The sequence below is a fragment of the Colletotrichum costaricense genome (assembly GCF_030867565.1).
Source record: "Colletotrichum costaricense strain IMI 309622 chromosome Unknown Scaffold_1.1, whole genome shotgun sequence".
Classification (NCBI taxonomy): domain Eukaryota; kingdom Fungi; phylum Ascomycota; class Sordariomycetes; order Glomerellales; family Glomerellaceae; genus Colletotrichum; species Colletotrichum costaricense.
In genome coordinates this window covers 4682733-4703304 of record NW_026848230.1, presented here as the reverse complement: position 1 = coordinate 4703304, position 20572 = coordinate 4682733, and the positions used below count along the sequence as shown (strand labels likewise).

Here is a 20572-nt window from a genome sequence, read left to right as displayed (position 1 = left end):
AAACTCTCGATAGCCGCAGCGGCCACTCGCACCTACGACATCCTTGCATTTCTGTCCTTTCTGTGGGTGGATGGATCGCGCAGCAGCAGCCTCTACCTTGCTAATGGGCTGGCCTGGCCATGGCCAGACGATTCCATGGCTTTGGGGAGCTTTGCGAGCCAAACTTAACCTCTTTTATGTGGTTTCCGTTTATTAATATTATTTTTTCATTTCTTCCCTTTTCGGTTTTCTTATTTACCTAGGGGGAATCGCGGCAGCTTTCCCGGCACCGGAACAATCCAAGTGGCCCAGCCAGCAACGGGCACGGGGATTTGGCTTGAGTCTTGTCCATCCATTTCGTCATACCTGTCTACCTCACGAGCTCCCAAGAAATTGAGAGACTACTCATCGGGACGGGCCTTGTCAGCACTTCCAAACACCTGCAACAGCAAAATAACATCACGACGATAACGAGAACGATTCAATCACGACCAACATGGCCAGCGGGTCGGCAGTATGACACGCACCGTCAAAACGACTGAGACTTACCAAGCGACGCGGAGGGCGGATCTGGTCTGGCGGTTGAGGCCCGCTCTGGCTCTGGCTCTGGCTGTACCCTCTCTCAATTCGTCCACCCGCGCCATTTCAATTACTACGACGAATACGCAGACCTCGCCGTACCAGCTACACGCCGACGCCCATAATATTCACGCCTCCTTTTCCACTGTTTGTGGCTATCTCGGTTGTCCACCAGGCCTGCCCATGGTCCTGTGGCAACGCTCACGATGAAACCACAGCGCGAGCTTTTACCTGCGGGCCCAACAGCAGCCAGCAGCGCCTCGTCGGAACGGGAGACAACCCCGCAATCTGCCACTGGTACCACGTCTTCTGCACCAAGACGACGTCCGCAGACCAAAATCGCCTGCACCTCATGTCGTCGCAGGAAATCAAAATGCGATGGCCAACGTCCCGTGTGTTCCTTGTGCGCGGGCATGGGTCGCACCCGCTGCGAGTACGATGCCGGCCCCGACGTCACACGCTTCGCTGCCCTGAAAACAAAGCACGAGGAGCTTCAACGCCGCCTTTCTCTCTTTGAAGAGCTTTTCCGCCTTCTATCTATGCGCTCCGAGCCGGAATCAGTCGAAATTATCAGGCGGATGCGGACTCTGAATATAGAAACCGATCTGGACGACTTGGTCAAGTTTATCAAGAACGCAGATCTGCTCATCCAGCTGGCTTCTGCACAAGCCGAACCCCCTGCATCGGGGACACCCACGAACCTCCAAGACCCTCCCGCCGAGGATATATCCTCCTTACTCGAGCTATTGTATATCACACTCGGCCTCATGGCTTCTTCATTCTCCGTGGCACTAGCTGACCCCAAGATATCAGAAATTCGGCTGTTTCTAAACTCGACGCAACGGCTCGCTTAGCCTTTCTTGATACGATAAGACTTCAGATCGAAGCCTTTATCACTACCGAGCGTAGTCAATCTGGCCCCGTTGAGTCTGTCAAGATGGAGGGGCTGGTCGACGGGGAGATGGACGGTGCCGTGAATGGAGAACTGCAGGATGGCGTGGATGGCGTACACCACCATGAGTCAGGGGTTCCTCTCAAGCGACTACTAAACGATGATACGACAAAACCGAGATGATGCAAGATGCATGTTTTTGGAAGGCCGGCACGTCTTTGCATGAGACGTACGATGGGCGAAGCTTATGACTGGGCGAAGCGGTTGGGCTCGCACAAGGAAGGCGTTTTCAGACTGATGAGCAACGCTTGAGACGGCAATATCTACAGAATAGCCGCAATTCCCTCGGCGGCGCAATGGGTCGACGTTCTGCCCATGCAACAAGAGATTTTCCAACGACAATATTTTGCCTGATATCGGGAGACCACGGGCCTTTTGGGGGTAGCAGGGCTGTACGAATTCGCGACATCGAATTTGACACATCATGGCTCGTTTAAGGTTCCATAGCGGGACAAGGAACGGGACGGCATGAGGTTGGAAATGCGGGCACGGGAAACACCGAATGCCCGAGTTCGTATGCAGCGGTTGCACGGGCAGAAAGGGAGCACGAAGTTGCATCTGAGGACACCATTTGTGCCTTTCGGAATTCACTATGCCCGGGAAAAGGGGCGGCGCGCGAAAAGAGAAAAAGTCAACAAGACAAGTCTTATGACGGATCCAAGTTGAGGCAAAAGATTCAGACATGATGGCGAGGTATCGTGATATTTCAACGAACTCGAATTATACGGCACATGCCGAGTCTCTTCAATCACACGAGAGGAACAGTGAGCCTACATCTGGAATACAGAACGGCATTATTCGGTGTCTTGGAGCAAACACCCCTATGGGCCCAAGCATGTGACCCGTCCTCTGATCAAACACATCAAGAAGTCGAGCTTGAGCTGTGTCAACCCACAAAAAAAGGTCTACTGGGGGTGAGATGGGCTGGCTCTCACCTGAGCCTCTTCCGGCTGTACCCCAAATGAGGATGTCTTGATCAGAACGTCATGATGTGCACTGATGGGAGGGTGTGGTCCATGCCGAAGCACTAAGGTAGTCCAGGGGTGGTTTGTCCCTTACTGTGGTATACGCTGGTACCTAGTGAAGAATTGGGTATCCGTACCAGACTACGGGGATCTCTTTTTGGGCTAATTTTTTTCTATTTTGTTCTATCCCTCCGGTTTGCGGTGCCCTTATTTTTCCCTATTCCAACGGTCGCCTCAAGTGGGACGGACGATATCTCATGTTCCCAGCCTTTCTGGCCTTACCGGGCGTGCAGACGTACGACGCCTCGGGCCGAGTGTTGCATTTATTATGTGCCCTTGCCTCTGTGTTTTTGATGATCAGATGTGAATCACGGTTTGGCCGACAGGGGAAGAAGATATTGGACAGAAAAGACACATAAATCGAGTAGTATTCAAGCAAGCGTATAATTTACTGATGCACCGTCAAGATTTAGGAGAGCTGAAAGTACGTGCGTGGCACGTGGTAACTTGTTCGGAAAGAGGAAGAATGATTCCATGAAGGCGGGCGTATCCGTACGGATAGTACTTTTGAATACGGGTACCAATACAAAGCTTGGGACCGGCGGCAGGCAACTAAACCAGCTGCAGGCGGGGAAAGAAAAAAACAACAATAAAGGGCGGTAAGAGAATGGTGGCTGGGGAAGGGGATAAAAAAGAGAGACAAACAATACGGCAGAGGAAAACAAGAGCGATGAACCTCGAGGATCAAGATCAAGAGACACCAGTATGATCTCGATCGTCGATGAGGGTTGTTTGGAGGCTGGCCCCATTGGGAGAAGGCCCAGAAGGGGGAGGAGGGGAACCAAAAAAAACAACAATGAAGGCTCTGACGTACAGATAGCGGGTAGCTTTTCCCATCTGAGCTCATTATACCCCCTCACCTCTTTAGACGGCGCGCCGCGTTGAGGCCTTCAGGCTCAGGCTAGGAGCTGGGGGATCACGATGGCACTTTTAATCCATTCATTGTTTGCGGCTGCCAGTAAGGTAGCGGCGGTGCCAGTGATGGTCACGAGAGCGGTTGGGGAAGGGCTTCGGCCGATGTGGTTCATCGGTTCCGACTCGCGGTTCCGAAGAGGGACCTTTTTTTTTTTTTCGTTCAAGGACCTCAAGCTCCATGTTCCTTGAAACTTTTGGGATGGTGCAGGAATTTGGAGCCTGGTGCGAGGGGGGGTTTGCTGCTATCATAATACCTTTACCTACCCATGAGGACCGGGAAAAAGCGCTGAAATATTGGTAGACGGGTTCTGCGATGGCACCCCATACACTGGCTGACCGCAACCAACCCTGAACCCAATCAGTCATCTCATGACTTTTGCCAAATTGTTTGCTTACTGTCTTGGGCGGCGCTCGCTCCGTTGTGATGGGTAATTACCTGTTTGCTCTTCCTGCATTTTCTGGGTCGAATGATGATCGGGTGTTCTTCCGTGCGCGTTGTATGTGCGATGCGACTTGTGTGGTTTTTTTCGGTTTTTTTTTTTTTTTTTTTTTAGAACACGGCGCTTGTTCCGGTGCTCTGTCTACCTACTCCGTACCTCTACTACGTATGGACGCAACTCTTTTTGGAAGACGGAACTGGGGGGGGGGGGGGGACAATACGTTGTGATACCCCACTCTTTTTCCAATCCTTTCCGTCTCAAAGGAGGACTGGGGCCGGCTCGGTGACAGGTTGGATCTAATACTAAAAGGGGAGTAAGAGGGGCTTGGGGGGAATGGCTTAGGTAAGTTGGGAAGAGAAAGAGAGAGAGGGAGAGGACTGAACATGCGGCTGCGCGACGGGCTTTGTTGTTTGACGCGGGATTCTCCGTGGCTGAGTGCTGAGTTCCTTCCAAGGCCAGGCGTAAGATTAATTTTCGGTGTGACTCTGTGAGTTGGATCATGGATGAGGCTGGCTGGCACGTGCCAAGGGCAGTTCCAAGGCCAGAGCACGTGGGAGATACTAGGTACCTTGGATGACCTGGTCGCATGTGGGAGAGCGGGCGGGCGAGGTACCTCGACTTTTTCGAGTGAGCCGCAAGCGGATCATAGTCAGGTAACACTTATTAGCTACCTAAGGTGGTGCACAGATTCAGGTTGACTTGAGCGGATGTACGCAGTATAAGGTAAGCGAGTGAGGCTTGGAGGCTTTGAGGCTCAAGCTATGGCTGGAGATTGTATGCAAGTTCGACGGAAAACCATGGGAAAGGTACTTGGAGCGACGGATGAGGAAGGGGAGGTTATTTCCGAGGTTATGAAGCGGCCGGAGCCGGCGTGGGTGGGCGGGCATGGCAAGGACGCGAGGGTCAACGTGAAGCGTCGGCGGCTGGCGGGAACCGGAGAGCGCATACCTTGCCTCCCAAGGTACGCAGGAATAGCATAGGCGAGCGAAGGGGGGTTTTGAGCCGGCGGGCGAACAGACTTTTTCCCGCTACCGGCCGGATGCCGTTAATGGCTATTGTGACTCCTCTGTTCCTCATATGTGCATTTCATCGAGGGCATGATCTCGCTTCAACTGAGCGGGTCATGGATTCAAGTCAATAGTGAAATCACCACTTTATTCGCTGATGTACAATAGTTGAAGGTGTCATATACTATCTGATTCGAGTAAAGATTAGCAACCCTGTCATTTTTCTTGTCTCCCAGATCTCGATCAGACAAAGGCATTTTAGAGAGGAATATCATTGGGATGGCGTCTTGGATATAATGTCATGATTGCGTTGTTCGATAATCCGTGGTTCAATGGCAGCGTTTTTTCGTGTGGAGAAGCGGGAGCCCAGGGCGGGGGCTAGGTAGGCACCTTTAGCGGGGAACGTCTTGGAGACAGATGCTAAGAGAAATCGCGATAGTGCCGTAAACCGTATACGCTGTATGAGGTAAGTTTCCCCGTTGGAAAAGGTGGTTGTCTTGTAAGGCATTCTTGCATTATGCGGCTCTACAGACTAGGAGAGAGTGCTCCGAGTATGTGTCTACGGATCTACGTGTCTCAGAAACTCAAGACAAGTTCGGTGTTGGACAAGTGTCATGCGTCGGATCTGGTCTGCTGGGCCAAAGGGACCTGACTGATTCATCATGATTCTTACTATTGTTTGGTTTCGGTGGTGGGGTCTCTCGCCTTTTTTTTGGGGGGGGGAGACGCCGATTCTCGGCAACCAAAAGTCCAGGCTCTTGAGGTTTGGTTTTCATCGACTAATTGAAATACGCTATTGGTCAGTTTTTGGCTCGCGACTTCGTCTCGAGCCATCCCCGAACGACGCCCTTGACTAACATGAACTTGTCAGAGAAGGGCCACATGTCAACAGACAACATGACCAATTTCTTCGGGGGTTGTTCTCTTTATTCCCACCAATATTATGCTAATAGCCTAACCGTGTGAAGAAAAAAGAAGGAGAGCGGTGCATGGCATGAGGGATGCCCGAAAGGCATATGTCGATCTGAGAAGACGAATGGTGAAGAAAAACACGAGGAAAATAAGGCCGGGGTTTGGTTCGGTTGAATTACCCACATCAAACAAATGCCATCAAGATAAACGCGAGTCCGCGTATCCTTCTCCCATGTAGTATGCTATACGGTAACATCTTACATACGAAACCGCAATAGCTACCTAGTTAGGTCCACGTTAACCAGCCCTGTCCCGGCCTAGTAAGAAGAAGCCGGGAACCTACCTTATTCACACAACGAAACGGCTGTCGGTTAGGTTGTCCATTCCCCGTCGTTCGAGGACCCCTGGGGGGGCAAACCTGGGGTAAAGGAAAAAGTTTTTTTCTTCTTCTTTCCTCTTGTCTCTCTGTTCGCCCTTTGCATACATGACTGCATGACTTATACCCCCCTTTTTTTTTTTAGCCTCGTCCTAAAAGACTTCCATGGTCCTTTCGAAGCGAGGAGCCGCGTGCGTAAACCTGGGGTGTATGATTGGCAAGGAAATGACTGGATAATTGCATCAAATCACCTAACCCAACGACAAACTCAACGAAGGAGCGCGAACCACTGCTACCCACTCACCCACCACCCCCGACCAGGCCCAACTCTAGCCGAAAGACCGAAGAGGCGAAGGAAACTAGTAAGAAAAAGTACAAGTAGGTTCGTTGATCCGCTCTCTCCCTCCCTCGCAACGGCCCGCAGTAGGATAGTGTTGGTATTAGTCGACACTCTCTACTCCTCCTTGAGCTCGATCCCTGTTTTATCAGAGACGGGTATTTGTTAGGCCTCGATACTCTTGTTACCGTTCATCACTCTTACCACAACGAGTCTGGTTTGATAGGACTGAGAGAAGTTTCGAAGGCTGAGGAAGAAGTTGTTGTACGGAAGAAGAAGAAAAAAAGGAACTCTTGTACAAGACAAAGGAAAAGGAAGCAGAAGGGAGAAAACGTGGCCGACAGGGTTGCAGAACTGCAAGGCGGAAGTCAAAAAATTCAGGACGAGGGAACAAGAAGAAGACCTGAAGATCGAAGGGGGAAAGATTCAAAGACAGACACAGCACGAGACATAATACCGAGGCTCGCTCTCCTCTCTTCTCTTGTCCTCTCCCTCATCCTCCTCTCTTCATCCATCCATTCACCCATCCATCCCACATGGACCCGGAAAAGGCTTCCACAGCCCGCCAAGGCGACCACATCACACCCGAACCGGACTACAGCAACTATGACTACCCGCTGCCCACCAAGCCAGAGAGCGCAGCCCACGATGGTGCAGCTGCGGTCATAGGCAACGACCTGATTCCCTCCGTCTCCAACGCCGTCGCCGGCGCGGGCGGCGCCAACTACCATCACCAACACAACAGCGATTTCATCAACAACAGCAACAAGAACAACAACAATGCCGCCTACGGCAAGGAAGCCGAAGGGGGCGGAGGAGAAGGGGGTACCGGCGACACCACCGACGACGACGACGACGGCAACTACATCCACCGCACCGACACTGCAGGAGTCGCCTCGACAACAGCAGGAGAGGAAGAAACTTACCCCGAGGGCGGGCTCCGGGCGTGGTCCGTCGTGCTGGGGTCCTGGCTGGCGCTCTTCTCGGCCCTGGGCATCATGAACAGTATCGCCATCTTCCAGACGTACGTTGCGACGCATCAGCTCAAGGGATACAGCGAGGGAACGATTGGGTGGATTTTCTCCGTGTATACGTTCCTCTGCTTCTTTGGGGGTATCTATATCGGGCCAGTGTTTGATCAGTATGGCCCGCGGTGGCTCGTTCTCGCTGGGACGGTGTGTCTTGTCATTGGCGTCATGTTGTTGAGTATATGCACAGGTAAGTCGTTTACACAGAGTTTTGCATCGGCTCGCCTTGTTGTGGCGCGTCGTTTCATCACTCCCTCCCAGACTTGCATCCCTCAACACATCCTCTCCGAGCAATACAAATACATAAGAGCGCGCTAACACACTCTCCCAGTATACTGGCACTTCATGCTCGCCTTCGGCATCCTCTGCGGCCTCGGCAGCTCCCTCGTCTTCACCCCGTCCATCGCAGCCGTAGGCCACTGGTTCAAGCGCCGCCGCGGCTTCGCGACAGGTATGGCCTCCACCGGCGGCTCCATCGGCGGCATCATCTTCCCCCTTATGATGAAGTCCCTCTTCCCCCGCATCGGCTGGGGCTGGACCATCCGCGCCGTCGGCTTCATCTGCCTCGCCCTCTGCGGCGCCTCCAACTTCCTGATCCGCTCGCGCCTCCCGCCCGCCCGCAACGCGAGCCCGCACCCGGACCCGCGCATCTTCCGCAGCGCGGCCTTCAGCCTTACGACGGCGGGCATTTTTCTGATGGAGTTTGCGCTGTTCATCCCGCTGACGTACATCTCGAGCTACACGCTCAGTCAGGGGTTCAGCGAGTCCTTTGCCTTTTCCATCCTGCCCATCCTCAACGCCGGCAGCGTTCTAGGTAGGGCGCTGCCTGGTTGGTGGGCCGATAGGGCCGGACCGTTTAACAGCAACATGGCCGCCATCGTGCTGTCCGTGGTCGCGTGCCTGGCCGTCTGGCTGCCGGCGGGCTCGACGGCCGCGGGCGTCATCGTCTTTGCCGTGCTGTTTGGTTTTGCAAGCGGGAACAACATCAGCATCAGCCCCGTGTGCGTCGGGCGGCTGTGCAAGACGCAGCATTACGGGCGGTACTACTCGACGACGTATACCGCCGTCTCGGTCGCGTGCCTGATTGGTATTCCCATTGGCGGCGAAATTGTCACGGCGACGGGTGGCCAGTATTGGGGTCTCATTATCTTCACTGGGCTGGTGTATGTTTTGGCCTTGGCGGCGCTCATGGCTGCCAAGTTTGTGTGCATTGGAAAGGTTATCTGGGGCAATTTCTAGAGAAAAAAGAGAAAGAAGAAGAAAGAGATTCGGACAGGCGCACTTTTGTTACAAGGGAAAATTCGAGGTCTTGGTACATAAAAAGGGATTGGTTATCAAAGAGGTATCTATGATGAGAATTGTACATATAATGAAGACTAGACCCGGAGTTAATTGTAATGATGTAAGCTTACCTCATGTTTAACTGTATCTGTCGTTCCCAAACAGGAAGTTCGGTTTGGAAACATTCTTATGATCGGCTATCGGTGCCGAATCAACATCGACTTCTGAGTCACTTGTGTGTTGAGAATGAGATTTGAGCCGCGGTTGTAACGACGTGAACGCCGACGGGACGTCGTTGCGAAGCCCCGAAGCAAATACGTTCCCAGAAATCCGCAGCAGATTCCATCCCGGAGGTGCGGGTCGGTGGGGCACGGGCCTCCTTCGGCCCGTGCGGAGGAACCGAACCGGCGCTGGAAACGACGGTTTAAAACCCTCGCTGCGTTTCCCAATCTCTCTTCATTGTGGTTAATTTCTTGTTTTCAGTGATTGTTGAGGTACGAAGTTTCCGGAGATAGAGCATTCGACACAACCTCATACATCGTCTTCGAGATTGACGCTATTTAAACTTAGAAAGACACTATATATCCCAAGGTGAGTTTACGTGTAAGACACGTCATATGAGAAAATGGGTGCCGGAGGACCGAGGTCCGGCGGAGGTATTGGGCCGAGTAATGGAGATGGATTCTCATCCCTCATACTCCTTATACACCATACTTCTGGACATGAATGGGGTCGAATGCCGCTACTGGAGATATCAACTGTGTATATTAAGTCACTGACACCGTTCAGGTCTCACATACACCTTCGGACGGCCCTTCGTCACCAGTCCATTTTCCCTGCCACCGAGGTCTCACAAATCTCACCACCACACATCATCACTTGACACAGTAAACAGCTACCACTTCTCTGAGACGATCCGTGAATATCACCGCTTCATCAAACACAAACTCCCCCCCCGAAAAATGTCTCTCCCCACAGAAACGGCAGAACGCCAAGAAGACGCCTACTTCTCCTCCCAACCGCCCCCCAAAAACCTAGACGCCCACGTCGCCGCCGCCCGCTCCTTCATCGACCACCACGCCGCCTCGAGCCGGCGCGTCGTCCTCGTGACCTCGGGCGGCACCACCGTGCCCCTCGAGAAGCAGACGGTCCGCTTCATCGACAACTTCTCCGCGGGAACCCGCGGCGCCACCTCGGCCGAGTACTTCCTCGAGGCCGGCTACGCCGTCATCTTTCTGCACCGTCAGTTTTCGTTGCAGCCGTACTCGCGCCACTACTCCCACGCCACGGATTGCTTTTTGGATTTCCTGGCCGAGGGCGAGGACGGCACCGTCGTCGCGAACGCGGCGCACCAGCAGCGCATGCGAGAGGTGTTGCGCAAGTATACCGCTGCTAAGAAGGGCAATATGCTGCTCATGCTGCCGTTTACGACGATTACGGATTACTTGTTTGAGCTGCGCGCTATTGCGGGGTTGTTGAGACCCTTGGGCCCGTCGGCGCTTCTCTACCTCGCCGCCGCGGTGTCTGACTTCTTCCTGCCGCAGGACAGAATGGCCGAGCACAAGATCCAGTCCACCAATGCCACGGATTCTTTCTCTGGAGCAGGGGCAGGATCAGCTACAACGAAAACCACAGCCAAACCCGCCAACTCCAGCAACGGCAACGGCAACGCCTCCAACACGGAAGACGAAGAGGCCTTTGACAACTTCGACTCCACCAAGATAGCAAAATCCAAGTCCCTCGTCATCGACCTCGACCCCGTCCCCAAATTCCTCCAGAACCTCGTCGACGGCTGGGCCCCGCAAGGGATGGTCGTCAGCTTCAAGCTCGAGACGGACCCGGCCATCCTCGTGCACAAGGCCAAGTACTCCCTCGAGCGGTACCAGCACCACCTCGTCATCGGCAACCTGCTGTCCACGCGCAAGTGGGAGGTCGTCTTCGTCGCGCCAGGTAGGCCGGACCGGTGGGTCCGCGTGCCGAGCGTTCAGCGTGCGTCATCGTCGTCGGGGGGAAGTGGGGGAACGTGGGAGGACAAGCCGCTTGACCCCAGCGCGCTGCCGGAGAGTGATCCCGAGATCGAGATTGAGAGCTTGATTATCCCTGCTGTGCAGGATTTGCATTCGCAGCACATCGAGTCGTTGTAGAAGTAGAGGGATATTGTGTGTCAGCGAGCGAGGGGATTTCATGTTTCCTGGCAAGGCTTTTTTGGGCAAGCGTCACGTATATAACGGCATAGCGCGCATCAAATGGTAATGAAAAAAGCATATCAAGTACAATTGTTTCCCTCCTTGTCTTTCTCGCTCTCTCTCTATGAAAGGTACTCCAAACCGTGCGCGCTACGTGATGCTTTATATGATACATGTACAACATCCCCCGGGTTTTCTGCGCAGTGCAATTTCATTATTTAGACGTCGACGGCGCCAAACGCCAGGCTCTCATGGGGAGTGACTGCAGATGCAGAACTCTAGGTCGGATGTAGAGCATGAACGTCACCACGCCAAAGACGACGCAGATGATGTTGACAAAGTAGTATCCGTCACGCACCATCTCACACGTGCCGCCACCGTTGACACACTTCTCCTTGTCTGGCTGCAGGGAGCAAGAGAAGGGGTCGGTGATGACAGGGCCCTTCAGGGCGTTCAGATCCGCGGGGTTGCCAGGTTTGCAGGTCGCGACGGTGAAGTAGTCGACCAGACGCAAGACGAAGAAGCGCGGGAACGTGCCGCCAAGATTACAGACGCTGCGGAGGCCATATTAGCAAAGGAACTTGGTCAAGTGATAATCCGAGGATAAACTTACGTAGCCAAGAGAGTCATGTAGGTACCGCCGATGACAGGGTCTGCGATTCTAGCGTGGAAAGCAGAGACGGCGACAAACATGACCGTGTTTGTAAAGGTCGAGAAGACGTGTTCGCCAATGACGACCAGCATGTACCAAGGAGTAACGCCGCCGGCCGGGAAAATGGTGACGGTGAACTGGGCGATCAGAGCAGCAACGAGGCGGCCCATGAAGCCCCAGCACCATAGGCGCATAGGAGTGTATTCCTGAGACCACTTGCCAGCGTAGTAGCCAAGCGCGATTTCAAAAGGGAAATCGATGAGGACCGTCAGGGCCATGTTCTCCTGACCGAATCCCTTGTCAATGAGCTTCAGGTTGGTGACTGCGTCATTGGCCTGAAAGCCAATCTTAGCAATGAGATGAACAATGATAATGGTCTGGATATTCTTCAACTTGAGAACACCCCACATGATCTTGTACACATCCCAAATGCCATCCTCATTCTTGGTTCTCTCCTCACGCTTGAAGAGAGAGAGCCCAATGGTGATGGCAATGTACGCCCAGCCCCAGAAAGTCAGATATCCGCCAAGCGACATGAGACCGTGATCCAGGGGAGAGCTGCGGAAGTAGCGGTTTGCAAAGTCCTTGGAGTTGAAGGCCAAGAACACCGTGTAGGATAGGAAGTGGCCGGCAGTGAGACCGACGGTCTGTGCAGTGGATGCATACGACACATTGCCGGGCGTCAGGAGAGTCAAAGCCCAGCCGTCTACGGCGATATCTTGCGTGGCGCACATAAAGACGAGGAAGAACCACCAGCCGGTGAAGTTCCACACGGTAGGACCTCCGGGCTTGCCGGTGTTGGCCATCATGTTCTCGACAGTAGACCCGAGCCAGAGCATACCCAGTCCTGAAAGCAGCTGAATGGGAAGAATCCAGCTCTTTCTGCGTCCAACCTTGGGACTCCAAACCGCGTCAACGATGGGACTCCAGAGAAGCTTCAGCGAGTATGGGTATGAAGCTAGACTAAAGATTCCGATCTCGCTGTACGACATGTGGTCCTTCATTAGGAAGGGAACCGAACCACCCGCGAGACCCATGGGCACACCCTGTAGGAAGTACAGGAGCACCAGCAGGAGGAAATTCCTCTGATCCTGCAACGGCAACTCGAAGAAGCCATGATTATTGGCGATGGGTGTCTTCGGGACGGGGTCGTCGAGGGTGAAGGATTCGCGCGACATCAGGTTCGCGGTCACGGTGTCGGAGCCGGGAGTCGTCGCCTTCCGCCGGAACTCAACGTTGTTCTGGTTCATCCCGCCGTTGGCGTTACCGTTCGTGCCGTCTGTGTCTACAGCTAAATCAGCCAAAGCTTTTCGCTTGACGGACTTGTTTCGGCGTGTTCGGACGCTCATTTGTGCTTGGCTTGTAGTTGAGGAGTGTCTCGGTTGGAGCTTGCGGCGCAATGCTAGTACGCAGTAGAATTCGAGGTTTCGGTTGAGAGCGGCTGTGTCGAAACGTGAGAGGTGGTTTGGGAGAAAGGAAAAAAAGACTTTATGCGACAAGTCGGGAGTCGTGAGCAAAGGAAAAGGTTCTTTGTCTGTCCAGCGAAGACCACCTAGACAGGGTCGAGGGCGGGGTGGAGCAGAGTCCGTGGCAGTCAAGGCGATGCTGTCTTAAACAACAGCTTAGACCAATGATAGACGGTATGGCGCTAGGCACCCAAGCAATCGAGAGCTTGTTTTTGTGTGCGCGAGTATGGTTGGTAGAAGAAAGGGTGGAAAAAGGTGATGTTCGGGGAACAGTGGAAGCGCAACCGTGGCCTTTGACACTTTTGAGAACACGCCAGTGGCAAAGAAGGAATGGAATAGTGGTCGAGTTGGACGTTGCGGGGTCTTGGAAAATGAGGGAAATGATAGATAAGAATGAGATATGATAGTAAAAAGAACTCAAGTCCCAAGTGGACCGACACGTAGTGAATTCGGCAGAAGCAAATCAACACAGCAAGAAAAGGTGTTTCTGTTGCGACGATACCTCGGGGTGAAGTAAACGGGAATTGGGGAGAAGATTCAAAGAAGCTTATCCAGGTCCAGACGCGCTCCACTCGAGTGGGAAGCCACCCGCCGCCCGGCGAGCTCCCTTGGGACCCCTGGCGCCATGCCTCATTTGGCGCCAAACTGCGTAGGTACCCAAGATAATCATTGATAAGATAACAGTTTAGATAAGCTTCCCCGCGGGTCGCATTCCGCGCTGTCGGGACGTTTTGTTGACTGGGTTCAAGTGTCTCGCACTGCGCTGCTTGGCAACCAATTCAATTGTCAACTTCACCAAGACGCGTCGATCGCGTCCAGGATCCCAATCACGTCATCGCTAACTAAGACTACGACAACTGTGCTCTCCTCGCCGAGGAAATCGCGATTCCCTCCTGTCCACACCCGCAACAGACAAAATGTCTGGTGAACTTCCAGATGCTGCTGCAGAAGCTCTCGAACAAGAGATCAATGACCTTCGAGCAAAAGGTAAGTGCTTCTCCAAGGGGATCCTTGCCCAGATGCTAACTTGCGATGCGCCCAGCCGCCTCGTTGAAGAAGGAATTGAAGGTCCAGGCCACAGCTCTCATCTCGTCCGATTCGATACGAAACGCCCTCAAGGAAGACAATGAGAAACGCAGCACGATTGCACTCCCTTCCGAATCCAAGGCCGACCGCGACCAAGTCCTCTCCCGATCCAAAGCCCAAGACGCGCACGACCAGCAATGTCTGTACAGAACTTGCGCAACTATAACGACGTTCAAGGTTAAAGACCCGGACCCCAATGCCGTCGATCGAGGCAGCGTTCTGGGCATTCGCATCGAAATCATGTCCGGCGCCAAGTTCCGACGACCATACTATGTCATGCTCAATCGACCGTACAAAGACTCGCGACACCTGCGTGTTCATCGCCATACGGTGCCTCCATGCATCCCGCTCGCCGCACTCGCTGCTCGCCATCTCCCTGCACCCAAGCCTGCCGACGCCGAAGATCAGAAGGTCCAAGATTTATCTCGCTTCGTGCGAACGCTGAGGAGGGAAATTGTGAGATACCACAACCGCACTGCTGTGATTGGCGATCTGCAAAAGGCGGCTGGGCTGGTGGGCGCCGGCAGCGAGGGGGATAACTCCGACCAGGCGGTCACAAGCATCGTTGCCGCAGACATTGAAGCCAAGCAGATCAGCATCGAATGGGCCGATGGCAGGGCGGGCAGATTGGTCATGAGCGAAGATGGGCAGATTCAAAAACTCGTCGTTCTCGGCATGGCGGGACGTGATCGAGAGACCACGCGAGATCTTCTAGGTGACAGCCGTCGCGTAGAAGATGTCGCAAAGCGGTTAGCGACATCTTGAGGACTGGGTCGGGTACGACAAAGATGCTTCTACGAATAGGAAATTATGGACCAAAGACTGGTCATCCGACGACAGTAGGACCCATTTCTACGGCCTTCAACGAAGATCTTGCGGGATAGACCTCTCAACTGAAAAGCAACCAGATCGGCAAGTCCGTCCGAGTGAGACGAGCACATGCTAGGTAGAAAGCCGTCCGCACCGAAAAATCGCATTTGTCCTCTCGACTGATGCGTGACCCTCCGAGCCGTCCGCAACCTGGCCTGAACGCAAATGTACCTTAAGCATATTGCGTTCAATTTGCAAGATTATGCAGCCACAAACTCGGTCCGCAACTCAATCGACCAGCGAGTAAATGGCAGAGGCTTCAAAGTGGATCATGTCAAAAGCAGATCGACTCAAGGTATCCCTCGATCTGAAGATCTGCTGTCGATCCGTAGCAGCCGACCAAAGCTACGCGGCGAGAAGACGACACCCAGGGCAACGCGACTATTGATGACCGATTATGCGTGTCAAACCCGCTGCAGAGCCATGTTAGTCCAAGACATTGAGCTTGGTTGCGAGGAATCGACTTGGGAATTCCATCATTGGTTGCACCTTGCACGAGTAAAGGATGATGGAACAGATATTGTAATCAAAAGTACGCAACCCATTATATTAGCCTTAACTAATTAAGTTGGGTTTCTCAGACGCCAGAGCCGATATCCTCCTTCGCCCAAAGTTGCGAAGCCCGAGGAGCCAACCCAATCGTGTCCAAGTGAAAACCCCCCAGATTCCCGTTCGTTGATTTTCAGTCATTAACCCTTATTTTGTCCCATTGTACCCCAAGTTCCCATGGTATATCACCCTCTATGCCTGAATCGCAAAAGCAACGTATTGTCTTTCTCTCTAGTAACATGATGAAAAGCAAAAGGCCAAAAAATAAAAGCACTGAAGATTCCATTTAGATAAAGGCAGCGGCGGCAGCCACCACGGCGACGACCACACCACCCGCGCGCTGAACGTTTTGTACAGCACCGGCGGTGACGACGGCGCGGCTCGTGGTCGCGGTCGGGTTGGGTCTGGTGACGGTGCCGACGGAATCGGGCTTGGTCGTCGTGGCGGCGGGGGGAGCAGAGGAAACGGGAGGGACGGGGACCACAGGGGGGCTTGATGACACGGGCGGGATGACGACGGAGGAGAGGGTCTGGGGAGGGGAAGGGTTGCTGGGCGCGGGCTGCTCTGCCGGCGCGGTGGTGGCGGGAGGAGCCACGGGCGCGGTGGTCGGGCCCGGGTTTGGCGCGACGGGGACGGGGCAGATTGTGACGATGGCGGGGACGGTGACGGTCTCGTACATTGTGCCGCCGCCGTTGCCGGGGCAGTTGGGGACGCTGGGCGGGCAGCTGTAGATTGTGGAGACGGCGGTCTGGGTGATTGTGGAGGTGGTCCACTTCCAGGACTGCGGCGTGGTGGTGGGCTCGGGCTGCTCCGGCTGGTCGGGCTGGTCGGGTGTCTCTGTGGGTTCCGGGGCCGAGGGGGGCTCGGTGGTCTCCGGGGAGCACTTGTCGCAGCCGGGTTCCTTTGTGTGCTTTGGCTTCTTCCACTTGTGGCCGTCCTTGTCCTTGCCGGGCTTGTCGCCCCATTTGGGCTTGCCCGGGTGGACCCAGTGCCAGCCGTGCTCCTTGTCGCTGTCGCAGTCGTCAATGTAGACGTCCGGGTGGGGAGGGTGCCAGACGGAGATGCAGTCGGAGGGTGGGCCTGTGAGGGGGCCAAAGGTCTTGATGTTGAAGTCTACGTTGCCGTTGGCGAGGCCGAGGGGCTCGATGCCTGGTGGGTAGCTGAATTGGCCGTCCCATGTTGCGCGGGCGACGGCTGCGAGGCCGAGGACTGTGAGGGTTGAGTAGCGCATTGTGTTGTGTGTGTGTGTGTGTGTGTGTGTAAGTGAGGTGGGTTATGGTTTGCTCTGGGTAGGAGAAAGAATGAATATTTACTATAAAGTAAATAGGGAAGTGTGTAGAGTGAGAGAGAGCAAACGAGACCAGGGTCGATATTGAAGGTATTAGCGAAAGTAATTGGTATCAGAGATACTGAAGAGAGAGAGAAGAAAAGGGGAGTCGAGAAACAAGGTGAAGAGCTGCTCCTTTTCTATCTTTCTTCCCTTTCCCATCGCGGAACTCCCATACAGGGGGTTTAAGTGACGATGGCGGAGACATCGGGAGGAGGAGTGGCTAGGGGCAAAGCCGCTAAGCCCAACATCGCGAATAGACTCACGGGTATACCTTGGGTAGGTCACTAAATGGAGCTACGCTAATTTGATTAAACGTCATGTCATTATTCCGCCGTACATAGTAGTATCCGTACGTACATGGAAGAGAAAAGGCCTGCCGTCCTTTGGACGCTGCCCCATCTAAAGGGGCTGAAAAAGAAGCATCGCCCCGCAGGCCTCCATTGCATGTCGAAGATCTCCGTGATTGGTTAGCCCGTCTCTTTGACGAAGATCAGGGGGGAAAGGCTGGGAGGGGGAGGAAAACGATCACAAGGACGGGGATCACCAAGCTTCGGATGGACGTTTGCTAAAATTACGTTGCGATCAGAAATTGGGACGACAGGTACGGATACGGAGAGATGTGCTTGGTAGGGCCTTGTTTCTTTTCCTACTACGTAACTTTCTTCTCCCAATTCGGAAAAAAGAATAGAGGGAACGGAGTGGTTGAAGGAGCGCAGCAGGCCAGAGATGGAGATGGAGATGGGCGCAGCTGCTGCTCTGCATGAGCCTCTGATACAGGGACGGAGCATGCTTCGGCAGATGGGATCACCCAGGATCCCTGTGTAAAGCAGCCTTTTCACTAATGACCAAGATCTACGGAGTACCTGCCAGCAAACCCGGGGGAAGAAGGTCAAGGAGGGGGGAAAGACGATGTCACCTCGTCCGACAACCAGGGGTAATGCCACTCTGCTATGCCACCATTTCACGCTAATCGTAAATATCCCTGCAGAAATCGTCTCGAATGGTGTTGAGCTTAAAGAGACCTTTGGGCTCGAGGAGAGTCGAGATGGGCTGACCCCTCCAATTGTGAGGCAGCACAGCCCGTCATCCGAACTTTCGAAACACCATAACCCTTGGTTATCCCATGAATTTGGCCAATTTCCAAGGGGGTCAAAGCATCGAGTGCAGGTGTGGCAGCCACTATCTCTTCTTCGCGAACTCCGAAAAGTTGTGGGATTTGCTGCGTAGTGCTCGTTCGTATGGTGCGGGTGTTGTGGGATGATGTCAGTGAGGGTTGCTGGTGGCCTCCCCCTCCGCCCCTTCGCGCTGAGGTCTTCAGGCCTAATCCACCTCCCTACCTATTGGTGGAAGTGGAATCGATGATGGCTTCGGCGCTTAATACGGATCTTCTAATGGTCTCTCAGCCTCAAGGCTGTTGAGTCGTGAATTGGTGTATGGCCCATCTTCAATGATGCGGGAATCTTTCATGCAGGTTTCTCTCCTTTATGCAGAGGGTGAGGTAGGTAGTATTGAGATTCATCCAGCTTCTTGACTATGTGAGATCATGTCCAACAAGAATTCACCCTCATGGCATCCATGTTCATTTGCCTTTGAAGAAATCTTACAACCCGCAACGTCCTCCCTTGTCAGTGTCGATTTTGACAGGTGGTCATAACCGCATTTTCGTCTAAACAATGTTGCTTGGCTGCCTCCCCCTTCCCGTCTGCGTCCTGTCAAAAATAGGAAACCACCAACAGAGTCATGAGCTCATGAGCGATCGGCTAAGAAGGATGGTTCGCCTCGTCATGAACTGTAAACAAGCCACAAGAGGGCTTGAGGGTTGTCGTCAAAAATTTGCGGCTCATGTGCCAGATCCGGCTCCGGCTGCTGTGCCATATACTCGCCACACGTCGGCAGCACAAGGAGGGGAAGGTCTTGCGAAAATGGGGTTCTTGGTCAAAGTCCGAATTTAACTCTACCCTAGCGAGGGATAGAGGTCGGGGGATTCCCGTTCCCTTCGTCGCCGTCCACGGGAAAACCCAAATAGCCGAAGCAATATCAAGTTTGTAATATTAATGCAATTTGATCGGATCAGCTGTGTGTTCAGTTTAGTCAAGTCGTCTCCACCTGGGCATAGCCATTGACGCTATAGCAACTTACTGGGAACCGATGATGGCTCTTGCGCATTCGTGGTATAGGACCCGGGCAGTTCTGTAAGTGAGATCTTTTTCTCTCCCTTCTTCTCTCTCGATGAGGGCGCCAGCTCGGCCCGAAGACTCCTCCACATAAAGACCTGGTGGAAATTCGGTTGCCGCGAGTAGCGCACGGCAATGCGATGGCGGTGCTTCCTTGTGCATGGCACAACGGAGAGGCAACCGCTGACAGAAGCAAACCTCACCAATCGAGAGGTTTCTTAGTCTGTGGCACCGCGGAGCTGGGCGCCCGCTCCGGGCTCTGCTGCCTCTCGTGCTCCTGCGCGTCGCCAATGGCCTCGAGCACGATGCCCCATTGCTCGATCTCGGCGTCGGCCACCTTTTGCCATTTGCGAATGAGGGGGTGGGCACGAGCCACGTCTGCGAAGAGGATTTCATCACCATCATTGGCGCCCTCAACGTCAAACTTCCAGGTCCCGTCAGTGTTCCAGTACGCCGGTCCAAAGATGGAGTCAATCTTGAGCTCGGCCTTTGCGTCGTCCAGCGTCTGGCGGGCTTTCTTAGAAGAATCCTCATCGTGGCCGTCTAGTGCAGCGGCGATGCCCTCAAAAAGGCCGACAATCTGGCCCGCGAGTGAGCCGACCTCGGCGCCGAGGCTGAAGCCCTCGTCAAAGCCCGCCTGGATGCTGTGGGCTTTGGCGGCGGATATGCCCTCGCGGTAGCCGGCGTTGGTGTGCTCGGCCTGCAGGCGCGGCATGTCGCCCGGGTGCGTTCCCTCGGGTGCTGCTGCGCTCGCCGCGTCTTGGGCAAAATTGTTGTTGTGGCCGGCGTGGTTCGGCGAGCCGGGCTCAGAGCCCCAGACGTCGTCAAAGGTCTCTTGGGACTGCGCCACTGGCAGGATGGTGATGCGGGGATCGTCCATGGCGCTGGTGAATGGCTCGATTTCAGTGTTGTCAATGGGTTGAAGATGCATAGTGAGAGACTAGTCAAAGACTGTGCCGCTCGTAGTCTTGGGCGTTTTTGCTGAGGTGACGGAGATCTTCTTTTGGAGGCGATGTTGAGTTTGGATGACAAAGTATGAAAATTTGGAGTTGATTTACAACCAGATCCCCCGCACGTCACAACTTCTCGCACTGTTTTCAACACTCCTCTGACGTGACGCTTCCACAGTAGGATTTGAGATTTGTACGGTACGCCGCCAATACGGTTCATCGTGTACTAATAAAGTGAGATGGTCCACAATATCTTCACTTCACCTTGTCTCCGCCTCAGATAATTAGTATCCAGATTTCACCAATCATCATGACTTGGGGGAGGGAACGAGTGATGTGCATTAATTCTTCCTCTCTACTCTACTCCCCCAGATTCGCCGGCTCCATGGTCGAATTCGTCTATATCCCTGATCTGTTTCCACAACATGTTGTTCAAGCAGGTTCGATCTTGGCGGGCAGCCATATTTAGCAACAGTAA

The 20572-nt window shown here is 53.9% G+C and overlaps 8 protein-coding genes across 8 annotated transcripts; 4 read left to right on the top strand and 4 right to left on the bottom strand.

Annotated features, from left to right (window-relative positions):
- Nucleotides 1-495: 495 nt before the first annotated feature.
- Nucleotides 496-1633, top strand: CCOS01_01588 (uncharacterized protein; the record flags this gene model as incomplete). The annotated part of the gene is made up of 3 exons (XM_060449781.1): nucleotides 496-705; nucleotides 777-1306; nucleotides 1372-1633. 3 exons carry the CDS (start codon nucleotides 496-498, stop codon nucleotides 1631-1633), a joined length of 1002 nt encoding a protein of 333 aa, XP_060321219.1.
- A 1273-nt stretch (nucleotides 1634-2906) lies between these two features.
- Nucleotides 2907-3284, bottom strand: CCOS01_01587 (uncharacterized protein; the record flags this gene model as incomplete). The annotated part of the gene is made up of 1 exon (XM_060449780.1): nucleotides 2907-3284. One exon carries the CDS (start codon nucleotides 3282-3284, stop codon nucleotides 2907-2909), a length of 378 nt encoding a protein of 125 aa, XP_060321218.1.
- A 3774-nt stretch (nucleotides 3285-7058) lies between these two features.
- On the top strand, nucleotides 7059-8789 carry CCOS01_01586 (major facilitator superfamily transporter; the record flags this gene model as incomplete). Its single annotated transcript, XM_060449779.1, has 2 exons — nucleotides 7059-7740; nucleotides 7882-8789. The coding sequence occupies 2 exons, from the start codon at nucleotides 7059-7061 to the stop codon at nucleotides 8787-8789; spliced, it is 1590 nt and encodes a 529-aa protein (XP_060321217.1).
- A 1004-nt stretch (nucleotides 8790-9793) lies between these two features.
- Nucleotides 9794-10975, top strand: CCOS01_01585 (DNA/pantothenate metabolism flavoprotein; the record flags this gene model as incomplete). The annotated part of the gene is made up of 1 exon (XM_060449778.1): nucleotides 9794-10975. The coding sequence occupies one exon, from the start codon at nucleotides 9794-9796 to the stop codon at nucleotides 10973-10975; it is 1182 nt and encodes a 393-aa protein (XP_060321216.1).
- A 256-nt stretch (nucleotides 10976-11231) lies between these two features.
- CCOS01_01584 (acetyl-CoA transporter 1) lies at nucleotides 11232-13018 on the bottom strand (the record flags this gene model as incomplete). The annotated part of the gene is made up of 2 exons (XM_060449777.1): nucleotides 11232-11571; nucleotides 11631-13018. 2 exons carry the CDS (start codon nucleotides 13016-13018, stop codon nucleotides 11232-11234), a joined length of 1728 nt encoding a protein of 575 aa, XP_060321215.1.
- A 1034-nt stretch (nucleotides 13019-14052) lies between these two features.
- CCOS01_01583 (cenp-O kinetochore centromere component) lies at nucleotides 14053-14986 on the top strand (the record flags this gene model as incomplete). Its single annotated transcript, XM_060449776.1, has 2 exons — nucleotides 14053-14122; nucleotides 14178-14986. 2 exons carry the CDS (start codon nucleotides 14053-14055, stop codon nucleotides 14984-14986), a joined length of 879 nt encoding a protein of 292 aa, XP_060321214.1.
- A 940-nt stretch (nucleotides 14987-15926) lies between these two features.
- Nucleotides 15927-16871, bottom strand: CCOS01_01582 (uncharacterized protein; the record flags this gene model as incomplete). The annotated part of the gene is made up of 1 exon (XM_060449775.1): nucleotides 15927-16871. The coding sequence occupies one exon, from the start codon at nucleotides 16869-16871 to the stop codon at nucleotides 15927-15929; it is 945 nt and encodes a 314-aa protein (XP_060321213.1).
- Nucleotides 16872-19343: 2472 nt separating this feature from the next.
- CCOS01_01581 (Yae1 protein) lies at nucleotides 19344-20075 on the bottom strand (the record flags this gene model as incomplete). Its single annotated transcript, XM_060449774.1, has 1 exon — nucleotides 19344-20075. The coding sequence occupies one exon, from the start codon at nucleotides 20073-20075 to the stop codon at nucleotides 19344-19346; it is 732 nt and encodes a 243-aa protein (XP_060321212.1).
- Nucleotides 20076-20572: the final 497 nt, after the last annotated feature.